Source organism: Lissotriton helveticus, chromosome 5_1, assembly GCF_964261635.1.
Source record: "Lissotriton helveticus chromosome 5_1, aLisHel1.1, whole genome shotgun sequence".
Lineage (NCBI taxonomy): Eukaryota > Metazoa > Chordata > Amphibia > Caudata > Salamandridae > Lissotriton > Lissotriton helveticus.
This window is the reverse complement of record NC_136065.1, coordinates 934,779,131-934,794,481: the sequence shown is the minus strand read 5'-3', so window position 1 is coordinate 934,794,481 and position 15,351 is coordinate 934,779,131. Positions and strand designations below refer to the sequence as shown.

Here is a 15,351-nt window from a genome sequence, read left to right as displayed (position 1 = left end):
GCTTTTGTAGTTCGGACTGGACTGTTCCCATGGGGCACAGGGTCAGCGCTGATTTGCATATCGCCATTGTCTAACCCAGGGTGGTGTGGAGTGGAAAAACGATGGATTTGGGCCCAGATCTTTGGACTGGGGTGAATGTGTGACATTGATCCACATTCTGTCCATCATTGTTGTGTTTGCAGTTACCGCTCTAAGTGTACTGGGGATGCTCAGACGTGAGTCCCAGGCACTCCACACCACTGGAATCAAGCTAGCCGGGCTGAAGAGAGGTGTTACCTCGAAACCGGGCCGGTCCTCGGATGCTTGTTTCCGTTCTGGGAAGGACATGGCTTTTGTAGTTCGGACTGGACTGTTCCCATGGGGCACAGGGTCAGCGCTGATTTGCATATCGCCATTGTCTAACCCAGGGTGGTGTGGAGTGGAAAAACGATGGATTTGGGCCCAGATCTTTGGACTGGGGTGAATGTGTGACATTGATCCACATTCTGTCCATCATTGTTGTGTTTGCATGGTGTCTAGAAAAGGCACAATAAGGAGAATCCTCTGTGTGGGGCTCTGGTGGGACTTTTGCTAGTTGATGGAAAATCCCTAACACATCACTAGTTCGTCTGTTGTCCAAAGGTGGCCCATGCCTGACTGGGACAAGCCCACATCTACATCGAGGTACCACTCGGATTACTGAACTCCAAACGAGGACAATGACCAACACCATCACACAAAATTAAGGACCAAAGGGAGCACAGCAAATTAAATTGGAAGTGTTCCTAACAAAATGCCTGTGGGACTGCAGGAGGGTATATGACATCCTGCAGGCCCAGGGACACCAACCAGTCTCCTGTTCAGTCCAGAGCAGAAAATATTGGTGACATGGGTGAGCATGTTCAAGTGGCCTTTCCTCAGAAAGGCCAAAGGCAAGGGTTCGTAGTGTGAGGGAGTGAATGCGCTCTGCTATATAATTGGCCAGTTCACTATAGAGGCATAATAGTGTGGTGCTACCAGGAAAGGGGTGACCCTAACAACCCCTTGAATGATGTTTGTACATAACATACATCTACATTAGATACAGATAACCTGTGCACACACATAGAAATCAAACATATGATATGGCAGTCTCTGACACTGTAAGAAAAAGTAATTGAAGCTTGTTGATCTCGTAGCTTTAATGTTCGTTCCGGAAAACACCAGCCAGAAAGGCATTCAGTGGGCAGAAATCGAGCATGGTCCTGAGGTCTCCGTCCTTCAGAACAAGGAAGTAATGAGAGCAACGTCCCTCTCCAAGACCTTTATAAGATTGATGGTATCCTTGGAAGCAGAAGATTGACTCTTTGCATTAGGGTGGGAGTAATCCTGCAAAACCTGCTCAGGTGTGGGGGAACGACATGGTGGGGAGCAAATCAATGGATCAGATGCCTCTGTGGATCTGGCCCTAAGTATCTGGCTGAATTATTTCAGCCTTATATTGCGACCCGCTCTTTGCGATCTAGCAATTTATTATTGCTGCAGATTCCACGGATTAAGAAGGCAAAACAAGGAGGTCGTGCATTGTCTTATAAGGGCCCCACTCTCTGGAACATTCTGCCCCTAACCTTAAGACAAATTACCAATCTACATGCCTTTAAGAAATCCTTGAAGACTTATCTGTTTCCGGCTGTGTAAGATCTAGGGCTCTTATGACTATGGTTTGATCTGGCATCCTGGAAGATCCCAAAAGCACGGAGATACTTCTTGGGGTCGATTCCGGCGCTATATAAGAAACAAAATAAATAAAAATAAATGGCAGTATGTAGCTTCTCTGAACTGTTTGCATGGCTCTCCTTCCTGCTAAGATGGATCTCCATCAAGGGAAGAAGGAATAGCTTCTTACCAGTAACTTCAGTTCTCTTGCAGGAGAATTTCCATGATAAGTAAATGAATAGTCCCGCCCATGTGCAGGAACCGCGGAGAACTTTTTCCAATATATTTTCTTAAGTGTAGATGTTCGCCTTTCTTCAGGAAGATATTATGCGGCCTTTACGAGAAGGCTACAGTTGCCACATTTTTCATTTTGTAGATAAAAAAGGTGCCAGGAGAACTATCGATGCATATAAATGCATGGTGTCTTTGTAAAACAATACAAATGTCTTTCGCAAAACCTTCATTTTTTTTAGTAGAGTATAGAAATGAAGGTGTGTAGGACAGTGTAGACCCATAGGCTGCCATTATAAGAGCTGAAAATAGATGCGGTGCCTTTAAGACCCCAGGGACCTCCAGTATCCCATTATGCTTAGCTAGAGGCAGTTACCTGAGTTCATCTTTTCGGCACCTGCTGACAGGACCTATGAGCACTGAACTCTGCCTTTCTAAGGCTTTTCTCGTCACTATTCGCATGTGGATCTTATCAAAAACAACTTTATTCAACGTCATTCAGCTCTCCCTTGCATTTTATGCAATTATCTGACAGGAATTTGGGGTGTTTTGTCTCTATAAATGCCATCTTTATTTGATAAATGCCCTTTCTGTGGGAAAAAGAAAGCCAAAACCAGACCCCCATGATGTTTGTATTATTTGTTTTCCAGCAAGTCATCTTCCTGAAGATTGTCAACACTGCAGGACTGTTTCCATGTGAAACCCAATGTAATAGGGAGAAGATTTACCTCCAGGGCGGTGAAGGACAGCACAGAAAGTAGAAGCAATCTGCAGGTGATCCTACAGATCGATGAAAGGGTCATCCCCTACTAGGGCTTCTCCTGTAGGCTGCATAATATGTTTCTTTCTTAAGTGAATTTAGGCCTTCTTGAAGACTGTCGAACATCTACACTTAAGAACATATAGTGCTTATGATTTTACATGGAAATCCCCTACGAGAAAAATGACTATTCGATCTCCAACCGGCCAGGCATGAGCCTGAGAGGGCAAACTAAAGATGCTTGGACACCACTGCTGTCCATGCACGGTTTCTGTTGGGGTCATCAGTGTGGCCTTGAAAGGTCTAGGTAGGTTGCTGCAGTACATTCTGTTAGGATTGCAACTGTCAGTAAGCTAGCCCCTGGGAATAGCCTCTGAATTTCCTGTATTGTTGGTGGAAAATGCTTAGCTGGAATTAACAGCCCATAGATTCTACTGTGGTGCGATTATCCTTCAACTGTTTTAGCTCTGAATCAGCCTCTTCTCCAAATAACCTGGATAATTTGAAGAGCATATCCCTTAAGGACACCTGCACATCACCTGAAACCCAGTTGGTCACATCCACTGGGACCAAAACTGTGCCGATGCGGTCTGTAGTGTTCAGACCAGGTTGAAGAACATACTTGATTTTACCATTCTGAATAGGTTGGACCAGTGATTCCTTGGGGCTATCCTGGGTGGATGACAAGATGTTGCAGGCCATGTTCTAAAGTGCAAGGGTTTACCTCCCCAGAAGGCAACCTACATTAATTGATCAGAGTGGTGGACTTGCCGGTGAAAAAATTGGCATTCCAAAAGCATCAATTCTTTTCAACTGCCTAGCTGGAGGGTTATTCAGAAAGGAATTTAGATGAATCTTGCTTGTTGAAGCTTGGAAATTCAGACTCTCCGGGATAGTGTGTCTAGTTAGAAAGTCCAGATCATCAGGTTCCAACCTAGCCACAGGTCAACTTGCTGATACACATCGCACAGAAAATGTAGCCAGAAGGGTATCCCTAGGGGCCTCATTAAAAAACAATAAAATCTCGGAAGAAGCAGGCCCTGGTTAAAGAATCTCAGTCAATGGATTTGTCTTAGTCTCTGCAGTGAGCAAATATAATTCAAGTACCTCAGCTCCAAATCAGGAAGCCAACAAAGTTCTTACTTCTATTGATGGACCAGGTAGCGAATCTAGCTCAGTTTCAGGGAGCATGTCTGGCCCACTGACATTTTGCACGTTTACATATAATTAATCTTTGGTATAGTGAGGGGGGACAGGTTCCCTCCCCCTCCTCCTAATCATTATCTTGAGTAGTGTAGAGTGCTTCTCACACAGAGTGAGTGTCAGAAACAGTATGCTGCTACTGGTGTTAGGGCAGCAGTAGTGGATTTGAATCTGGCTGCATAACCACTGTTTAAGCCTTCCTGTAGTTTTCAGTGGGGCTATAATTCCCTAGCATATGTTGTGCAATTTTAAAGCGGTTAGAAAACTGGCAAAGTTCAAAGAGGAGTGGTTAGTCGAAGAGCACAGAAAGAAAAGGATCTGACATCAGTCAACCAGGAGGGAGATATATTCAGCTCTTTTTCGGCACATCCGGGGCAGTGTGAAGTCACCATGGAGCGCCACAACACTGCATACGGGTGTGTGGGAGTCCTGTTGAGGAATTCTCCAGATCCAGCTTGGTTAGAAATCTGGGTTATAAGTATCCACCAGAACCAAAAGTATTTGCAAACTTCAATTAAAGGTAGTTGAAAGGGGACTCCAGATGTTTGCTCCCGTAAAGTAGCTTGTATGCAGCACAACCAACAAACAATGTTGCCCACAAACATAAATCATTAAAATGTAACTCAATGGTTAGTACACCTACCCAATTGTTCCTTGGTACGCAAGGTATTGAAACAAGGTTCTGAAATGATCTGACAAAGAAGTTCAAGAAGCATATTCTCAGAAGTGCTCTGCATGTCTGTCTGATAGTAAATCTCTATGCCACAGTTATTATGCACTTCATTTCTCTGCTGGTAGACAAACCAGCCACCTAGAAAACAGGATAAAAGCATGAATTAAATCATGTAGGCAAAGTTCAGACAACACTCTTTAAAACCCTAGTAACAGCTGCTAAACATCATGGTTTTTGAAAGACTAACACAAGTTTATAATTCACTTAATTATACTTTTCATTCCTGAATTAAGAGTGAACCTAGTAATAACTTTAATGGCACATTAAACAAATCTGACAGTATGGACAAATACACACACACATTTAGTCATTGCTTACAGTCAGTGGTTTAATTTTGCATCTTGCATTACCACAATGCAAGCAAGTAATGTATGCATCCCACAATTATTCTACTAAATCTTTAAACAGCAAATAAAAAAAAGCTACATTGGACATTTGATGTGGTTTAGGGGTCAGCAATCTAAAACTAAACAATTCACATCAACATCTTATTCCAAAATATTGAATACTTGAATTCCATTGTTGACTCTTACAAACAATAACTGCAAGGTGGTTTCAAACTGCACAGGTGGTTACAAACTGTGCAAAACAGGAATAATTATTTGCTGTTTGATATCTTATTCCGTTAGTTAACATACATTTAAGATGGCTAAGGTAAAGGTTGCGTATCGCAGTCATACCACCAAACTACTACGATCACACACAACAGATTTTCTAAACCCCACAAGTAAACTGAAAACTTCTGAAGAAATGGGAGACTGGTCCTCTCTTACCCCTCCCTGCTGAGTAATGCTTATGTGGGCAGTAATGTTAGGAGTCAAACAAACCAGTGAGGGGATCTCATGTACAGATGATACAATGGCCTTGCATGATCCCCAACAACTATTACACACATATATTACTGTGTACTATATGATTATTTGTAATGAACTGTTTATCTGCACATATTGTGGAAAATAATGGTTGAATATAAATATAATGAACAGCTCTGCAATATACACTTTAGGGTAAGGTTAAATGTACTTAAATCATTTTTCATTACACATTCTTATAAAAACAGTCCAGCTCCTACCCAAGTTATAAATAGCTGCGTTACAGAATATTTGTTCTTTACTTGTATTTGTCAAGTCACGTAAATAAAGCTCTCCCGCATACCTTATTTTGCCATTAGGCCTGAAGGCGGAAATACCTAGTTCAGCATCCTGCCAGCAACTGGTTTGTGTGTTTAACCCGACTCCAAACACTGGTGCTTTAATCTGTGAAAAGAGATCTGCTTGGGTTTGCCCCCCCCCTTTATTTATTTGCTTTTGTTCAGGATAGCAAACGTAATTTCTTTAATTTGGTTAACAAATGTCTAATAGATCTATCTGCAATGTGTGCCCCTTGTGCCGGACTTCATTACTGTCTCTCTGCAGTCTTACACCAGACCTAGTCCCTTTTAAGCAGTGTCCGGCCCCTTTCTGGTTAAAACACTTTGTTACCACATTACACTTGCTTTGGTCAACAGTGTGATTTGCATACTGTCCAAAAACATCCCACACTTGGCAATAGCCAATATCAGTAGCATTGAAGTGTTACTGGATGGTGTGCGGCTTGTCCTGGTCCTAAACATGCGTTTATTTAGTAACCCAGCTGCCCCGACCGAAGAGGGAAATTAACAGGGACACTGTACTGTTCCTTGCATGTCCTATCTTTGGTGCTGGGCGATGGAAGGGGCATTCCCCAGATTTCTGTATCCATGTTTCTACTGTTTGCTTTAAAAAAAATCATACGCAGAATTTTCTATTGAATTTTGTATTTTTCTCCTGCACTGTACTGGTGACTATTGCTCTCAGATATGTTTGTGGAAGGGAACCCTTCACTCATGCCCTCTGGCTCGGTCCTCCCTCCCACTTGCTGCGTGAGGAATCTTTAGTGCAACTACTCTGTTTCAGTGGTGTGCGAGGCGCGTTGATGCCTCCATGGGCTTCACTGAGGCCTAATTTGTTTTTACTAGGGGTGCTGTTGGACCGGACCACCCATTATTCATCTCGGGAGGCAGTACTACATTCCATTGTATCATTATTGCTGCTGAACAGCATGAGGCACACTGAGGCCATTTGAGGACTTCCTGGACTTTGCTGGGGAGTGCTGCTGGACCGGATCCCCTTTACTTATTCCCGGACGCATACCAGGGTACCTAATGCGTACCTGGTATCCACCACATGTCTACAAGGTACAACATTTCTATCTACTGCAAATTAGAGTGAGCACATGGGAGTGACTCCGTGTGCCATTATTGGATCTCTGGGTTGAGCCTACTACCTGTATGCCTGCCTCACTCTTTAATAGTGTGTTCCTCTCAAACCAGGAAAAAGTAGTGCTTGGAATAGCTGGATTTGGTTGGGGCTGGAGCTGAGGTTGTAGCCTGCAACCCAGTAGGCTTTGTATGAAGTACCCCTGCATTACTGTATTTGGAATTGACTTTGGCTTTACCACATTTGGAGGACACTGCTGTCTGTCAGCCTACCTAACGACCGCGACTGGATGACAAGGCGGTTGGACGCCAGAGAAGGTGGCAGCAGAGCAGCTTGAGACTCTGGTGCTGAGAGTAGAGTTGTTTTTTTGGTTTTCTACTTTAAATGACTTATTTATGTATTTGTTCACTTTTGGGTGCAATACTGGTACTTTGTATTGGAAAGAAAGTTGGAAAGGTTGGCTGCTGGATAAAATACAGCAAATTGGCACTATGATCATCCATAAATTACGCTTGCATATCTTATCTATACTGCTTCAAAACTTTGCTCTCTAGATATACTAAGGTTGTGAGACTTGATTGTATGATTCTTTGTCTTCATGCTATAAATTCCAATGATGTTACTTAGGTAGAATTTGGATTGTTGAGAAGATAGATGTATCCATTACTCATGACACATTTTATTTTAACAAAATATGCAGGTTAATTCTAGATCCTGTAGTTTTTACAAAGGTAATAGGCATCTGTTCCTCCCCTTCTTCCCCACAGTTATTATAAACCATATTAGGGCTGAGCCTCGCCACCATTCCGAAGGGGCTAAGACTGTTGCTCACTGTCCTACAAAACGTTTTATCATGCCAAGTACTATCCTACACAAAGCCACATACTTAGTGGTCACCCATCACAGTGGTAGTAGTTCAATCACAGATTGAAATAGGAAGTTAGCAAAAGGGACTAGTATCCAACAGCCCTAAATCTAAACCAGAGTCTGCACTTGCAATCGTTGCGCAGGACCATTCACCTACCCTTGATCCTCGTGATTTTTAGCATTAGGTAGACAGATGCACTGCAGGGGCCAAGGAAATTATATGGGTAGGGTCAAAGGGACACTTAGAAGGGATGGGAGCCAGCTAAGATCACTTAGTTGGAATTTCACAGGTTTGGCGCCTAAAAATGAAGTTTGAGACTGTCTGAGAGTCATCTGTAAAAACGATACATCTTGTTACCAGAAAACATGGACACTGTTACATTGCCGATGTCCGAGGCGGGCACGCCTCCCCCAGTTACGCAGGGCGCCACATTGGCTGAGTTTCCATCTCTGCCAGCCTCAGCTTCCCTAGCGCTTATGGGCAATTTAAAATCTGGGTCTCCGCTTGACCCCTGCCCTGCTAAGCTCCTGAGTAAACTGGCGGAGGTGGTTAATCCGCTGGCGCACCCTCTTCTCAACCTTTCGTTGAGTCTGGGAGAGGTGCCGCCAGTGTGGAAGCAGGCAATGGTCATCCCATTGCTTAAAAAGCCGGGACTTGACCCGAAAGCCCCAGCCAATTACAGGCCAATTTCGTTGCTGCCGGCTCTTGTAAAAATTCTGGAGAAGCACGTTCAGTCGGTGCTCTCCAATTTTCTGGAGTCCCATGAGATCTTACATGACTCCCAGTCGGGCTTCCGTTCAAATCGCAGCACCGAGACCGCGCTCCTTGAGGTTTCTGAAACCATTAAAGGGGTGTTGGATACCGGGGGCAAAGTCATGCTGGTGTTGTTGGACTTGTCGGCGGCTTTTGACACCGTCCCCCATGAGGGCCTGCTCGCAAGACTCTTTGAGATTGGTCTGCGGGGGACGGTGCTCAAATGGTTTTCTTCCTTTTTGGCAGGCCGCCGGCAAACGGTCTGGACATCATCTGACACCGCCGTAATGCCGCCTCTGGGAGTCGGGGTCCCTCAGGGCTCTATATTGAGCCCGACCCTCTTTAACATCTTTATGACCCCTTTGGCGGCGGTGGCGGAGTCATTTGGTGCCCGGATCGTGTCGTATGCCGACGACACCCAGCTCCTCTTCTCTTGCGAGAGAGGGGCTGACTTTGACGGGGAGAGTATCCAGAATTGCCTTGGGGCTGTGTTCGCATGGTTCCAACTGAACAGCCTCAAGTGCAATTCCGATAAATCGGAGGTACTCTTCTTCGGGTGCGATACGGAGCCTAGCTGGCAGGCCTGGTGGCCCATCGACATGTTCCCTCCGCCCGGCTCTTCTCCCATGGCTAAAAACTTGGGGGTTAAGATGGACAAGGGGCTGACGATGAAAGCCCAGATCTTGGGGGTAACCGGCACTTGCTTCGGCCTGTTAAAAATGTTGCGGAGGTTTTTGCCTCTCTTGTCCGAGGAGCATAGGAGGCTGACGGTGCAGGCTCTGATAGGCTCCAGGTTGGATTATGCCAACATTCTTTACCTGGGCCTGCCAGAGTATCTGCTGCAAAGGCTTCAAGTTGTACAGAACGCGGCGGCCAGGGCCATCTTTGGCCTAAGTAGACGCACCAGCGCCTGTGGGTTGTTGGCGAAGTTACACTGGCTACCCATCCGCAAACGGATCGCCTTTAAGGCTCTGACCTTGGCCTATAAGGCGCTCCATGCTGTGGGAGCTAAACATCTCCAAAAGAGACTGACCTTCTACCATCCGACTCGTTCGTTGAGGTCAGAATCTCTACTTTTGGCGGCTGTTCCGCGTGTGAAGAGGGCTCGCCTCGGGGGCCGCTCTTTCAGTCTGTTGGCCCCACAGATGTGGAATTCATTACCGCTCCCTTTGCGGGCGGCGTCTTCTCTCCTTGATTTTAGAAGAGGTCTCAAAACCTGGCTGTTTTCCCAACAGGTTTGCCAGTAGTTTCGCTTTCTTTCTGTTTATTTTTTACCTCTTTTAGCTGTGTTGTGTTATTCTGAAATCTGTTCTCCTTACCTAAAAGCGCCGGGACACTCTTTTTGAGTAACCGTTGCGCTATACAAAAAAATAAATAACATAACATAACATAACAAAATCAATTTTGAGGCAGTCTCTCATGTGTCTGCAGTCAAACTCAGACGGGATGTCCTGAGGGCTTCTTGTTGTGTTGTTTTCCACAAAGGTGTTCGTTAAAAGTGAGCATCTTAATGTAAAGCCCATATCCTCAAACATTCAGCCATCCAGATTAATGGCCTCAGATAGGTGGCCATGTTACAAAGAATTTATTTAATATTTACATTCCCAATGGCCATAAGGCAACCAATATGGAGGCGTTGGTAGCAATGAAGTAGGAGGGAGATCATGGCAATTAGAGTCAACTATTCAGCCCACTACAAACAACATATTACAGTCTGTTGAGATTAATAGCTTTTCCTCCAAATACTGTTTAAATAGTATTCCAATTGAGAAGGACAGCTTTTGGGGTATAGGAGAGGTAGAACTTTTTCAGGGCAATACTAGAAAACTGAGCAGGGCTCTCAAGTCCTTCCAAGTGGAGGGTGGTATATGTTTCTTAAATGGTGGTATTGAGTCAGATTCTCCAGAAAGGCAAACATTTTGGCTTGGAGAAATGGTGATTTTATAATTATAAATCTTTAGGCTAGGCTGCTAGCCCTAGATATGGAAGTGGTTACACAACCTGAAAGTGATCACGATCGCCCTATCGCCACATTAGATCTTGCATACAAAAGCCTAGACCAAAACACTGTTAAGCACTATTTCACAGGAATGGGATCTCCTTACTTCTAAGCAATAGAACAAATAAGAAGAAAGACAATAAGTTACTTACCTGTAACTGCAGTTATCCAGTATTGGTATCTTTCATAGATTCACAAGCTTGAATCATTCCCAGTCCAAGTGGGAGTCCCACTGTACCATAATAAAACAGAATGTATTACTTTCATGAGCTATAATGGCAATAAAAAAGTCAGTTTATTAGCCTATGTCCTGTTTTAAAATAAAGGACCACACAAACTATAACTACTCAAGCGACAGCACCCTCCACAACACTACAACACTTCCAACAGAGGCTGAGTCCCTTTGACTTTCAAGCACAAGTGGGAATAAATAATCTTGAGCAATAAGGGGAACCTCTCCGGGGAAGATGGTGGGTCGAATGTGAATCTATCAAAGATACCAATACAAGATAACTGCAGTTACAGGTAAGCAACTTATTTTCTTCTCCAGTCTTTCATAGATTCACATGCTTATTTCAGAATAGCAAACAGTTACTGTATTTGTATATCTTATAGTATTAGCGCAAATAGAGGCTGGCCGGTAGGAAATATATACATAACATATTCATATGCAATTTAATAAATATATTAATTACAATTTGCATAAATACATAAGCAAACACATGAATCCAAAAGAGGCTCCCATTATTGAAATAAGTGATGTAGTAAAACCTGTCCAAGCACTGCATCCCTGGGCAGTGCCGATTCCAGGTACTAATGCTGCATTAATTATATGCACACTCTTCCAAGTCGCAGCACAACATATCTTCTCCAGGGGCACTTCCGCAAATGAGGTGGAAACTGCACCAGTTGAGGGTGCCGTAACTGTAGGCAAGGATCGAGGTCTAGGCAAGGTCGTGTTAAACTCGGGTTTATTTTTCCGTAAACAAGTCTTTTGTGTAAAGCCAGAGTTTTTGAGCAGGGATAATACGTCTTATCTGATCTTGGTCAGGGGGCTTCTGGTTCTTCGCTCCTTCGTCAGGACGCGATCTTCCTCTCTTTGTCCGGGTACTCGGATCGTTCGGGCGGAAGAAAAAAAGGGAAAAGGTTGTAATTATTTCTGAATAAAAACAAAAATAGGGACGGGAGTGAGGGAACACCTGTGTCGGGCCGTACGTTCTAAGAGTGTGTTATGGTGTTCGGGAACCGGGTAGCAGCAGGTAAGAGAGGAAGAGAGACATCCTATTAGTCTGTTTTCTCCCTCCTCCCAACACACCCCGCAAAGCCCTCCAGTACCGGAGTGAGCCATGCTCCTCCAGGAGCGTGGCAGAGCGCAGCGCAGAAACGTTGGTCTCGATGGCTTTCCAGTTGTCCCAGATTCCTCCGGAGTCTTTCTCAGGAGTGGTTATTCCTCGGCTGGCGTCTCCGGTATTCCTCTTGCGGCCACTTCCAGCTCCACGTCTTCCAGACGGTTCACACCACTCGTTTCGAGTTCCGCCTTCCCTTATTGGACTAGGTCTGATGACGTTCGTCTCGTGGGAGGCGGCGTCTGTGGCTGCATCCCAAGTAAAGGGACCATGATTCAAAAATAACGTGTCCGCCACATGCGGGGTGTTTGGCCTGGCAGTCCAGTCATCAGACCGGTTGAAGGCGGTACATTCCACCAGTCTTCTGTAGGTTCGTTTCCGTCCTGGGTAGCACTGGAACCATGACAAGTGCCCTGGTTTTCGCTGTGAGGGGTTCCCAGCCTTTGAGTGGCAGGACTGGATGGCACCTGAAATTCATTGAGCGAAGGTTGCCATCGTAACTGGAGCACCCTTACAAATGTGTTATCTAAGTCTCCGATGGTGATGTTGGAATCAGGAAGAAATTATGTTAGATTCAGGAATAAAGTACAAAATATTATAGGTTCATTAAGGCAAAATCTGAAGAAACCATCGGAAAATATCTTTGGATTGGTTCCGAGAAGTACTAAATTGCCTGTGAGGAGCAAGAAGGTTCTTGAGTTGAGAAAGCCTCCATCTTCTCTACCCTCCTGGACAGAGTGAGCCCTAGTAAAAAGAGGACCTTCCATGTGAGAAATCGGAGGTGTGCTCTGTGAATGGGTTCGAATGAACTTTTTATGAGTCGAGATAGAACTATGTTCAGGTGCCAGTCTGGGGAAGGAGTTCTTATCGGAGGAAAAACAGAATAATTCTTTCATGAACTGTTTGATGATTTTGAGGGCAGAAAGAGGGAAAATATGGCTAGCATCTATATCTTGACATTGGGGCAAGCTGTACAATAACAGACGCATGTACCAACCGTGACTGAGCTAACAAGAGGAAATATGGTAGTTATCTGCCAGATTATGCTAGTAGAGAATGTAGACTTGATTTCTGACACCATAGGCAGAACCGTTTCCATTACGGTTTACATGTCTTTATTGTGACTTCCGCCTTGACTTGGAGAGAATACACCTGCGGTCCTGAGGAATACTGAGATCCTAGAGTTCATAGAATTTAGGAGCTGTGCGCATAAGAGGAGAGAGGTTGGGTCAGGATAAAGGACCTGGCCTTAGTTCATCGTCAAAAGCTTACAGGATGTTGGAAGGTGAATGTGATGGTATTTCTATAGCTTGGAGAAGCTCGTGAACTAATGCTGCTTGGGCCACCTGGGGCTATCAGGATGAGACAACACCGCTCTGCTTTCCTCTTGTTGAGAACCTTTAGTATTAAAGGTACTGGGAGAAAAAGGGAGGCAAAAATCCAAGAGCATCTGTTGAAAGGCATTCCCCCATGGTCCTGGATGCCAAATTGCATAGAACGGACACTTGCGGTTTTCGTTAGTTGCAAAGAGATCTATAGAGTTGGTTTGTCCCAGAATGATAAGATCATATTTAGCGCCGACTGATCAAACTCCTATTTGTGGAGGCTGTTTCCAGTTCTGCTTAGCATGTCTGCTGAGAAACTGCTAGTCACAGGAACCTGTTCGGCCTTAAGAGTTACACTGTGTGTTAGTCAGTTCCTGATCTTCATTTCGAAAGCGCCAGTGACCTTGTGGAGCTTTGTTTGTTCATGTATTGCATGTTGGTGGCATTGTCCATGCGAAATAACACCGAAGACCCTGCTATAATGGTCAGAAAAGCTTGGCGAATGAGTTAGAAGGCTTTGAGCTCCAGGCGAATGATATGTATGCCCTTCTGGAGCAGAGAATACTTTCCTTGAATTTGCAGGTTCTGTAGATGACCGCCCCAGGTCTCCAGGGAGGCATCCATAGTCATTACAAATTGAGATATTTGAGGTAAGAATGTGTGGTCCTCTGACAAGTGAGAGGTCTAGGACAACGGCTAGAGCGAACATTTTTATTTTTTTTAAAACTTTTTATTGAACATACATCAGCAATATTGTACAGCATTACTGGAGTCAATGGTTGTCAATACATATGTACCCCCTTGAATCATACTTTTCATTCTTTTGGTACAACAACATTTGTAGTGTGACAGATAGTTCTAAGGGGACCCAAATCCAGCGTACCCCCAGCCCACCACCCCCTCCCACCTCAATAGTTTAACTACCCGTGTGGATTTCTGTATACAGCCCAACGATTCCACACTTTGTCCCATTATTTTGGACATCCTCCGCTCTCATATATTGTCTTCTCAGCTGCACAGCACCCATCCATTTCTTTCTTCCATTGTACCAAGGTCGGTGGTCGAGTGGCTCCCCACGCCCCAGCAATATTCCTCTTGGCCACCATTGCCGCCACTAGTAGCCAGATTGTTTGATACTTAGGCCACCTCTGTTCCCCTGATACACCAAGTACATGCCACCTAGCCTCAGTAGGGACTGTTTATCCAATAACCTCCGACATTACCCGCGCTACCTTCCCCCAGAACTGGTGTATTACTGGGCAGTCCCATAGTATATGGAAAAAGGTTCCCCTCCGTTGACAATCCTCTGTGAGAGTACGTCAAAACTTAAACATAAGAATGCTAGTGGAGTAGGATCTATGAAGAATTCTTAACTGTACAAGGTGGAATCTTGCTCTATTTGCTATTTCTCCAGGGCTTTGCACAGCTTCCGCCCAGTCATCATCTTCTAGTAGCCCTACGTCAGACTCCCATGCCTCCTGTAGCTTTGTTAGTAGATCCGGGGAATTATTGATAATCTTCTTATATGTGCAGGACAGTGCCTTTTCCGGGATCGGGTCCAACCCCAATCTATCTTCCAGTGCGCTATATTCAGGGAGTTGCTCCCATCTTTAATGTGTAGAGCTTCCATCTTGCCTGCGTGAAGTTCACCAAGTCCTTAAGCGATACTTTAGTTTGAATCTATGGTTTTTGTAGCTGTTCCTGTAAGGCTCCCATTTTCAGTTGTGCAAGAAGGATCATATTGATTGCTGAGGACATGATGCCGATAAGCTAACTGAACAGATGCACTGAAAATATATATATTTGTTTGTTTGAGAGCCAGTTCCTACAGCCCTTGTTGCTTGTCTTGTGATAGAAAGTCTTTGTCTTGGACAGTATTTAGTGTTGCGGTCTAGGAACAGTATCTTCTTGGATGCAGGAGATCTTTGATAACTCACAAGAAGACCTAGTTTGTGAAATAACTTTAAGCAAGCCTCTGTGGCCTTGGACGCTTGGGAAATGCCATTGGTGCTTTTATCCACCAGTTGCAGAGGCAGGACAATACCTGATGACAGTCCTTCCCAAAAAAAACTGTCACTGGGGCTAGGCAGTAGGTAAAACTGCAGGAAGCTGATTTGAAGCCAAATAGGAGAACTTTGAAGTATGAATCCTGTAAATTCAGAGCGGTCATGTGGTGTTGGAAAGGGTGACCACATAAAATGATTATTTCCAGAAACACTTGT

At 44.5% G+C, this 15,351-nt stretch overlaps 1 protein-coding gene across 2 annotated transcripts in view; it reads right to left on the bottom strand.

Moving 5' to 3' along the window:
* The window catches only part of IDE (insulin degrading enzyme), a 1,242,012-nt gene that overhangs the window by 183,871 nt on the left and 1,042,790 nt on the right, over window positions 1–15,351 (bottom strand). For both annotated transcript variants that reach the window (XM_078643408.1, XM_078643410.1), the window contains exon 20: window positions 4,512–4,679. In XM_078643408.1, the coding sequence (XP_078499534.1) occupies window positions 4,512–4,679 (168 nt within the window). The remainder of the gene's footprint in view (window positions 1–4,511; window positions 4,680–15,351) is intronic.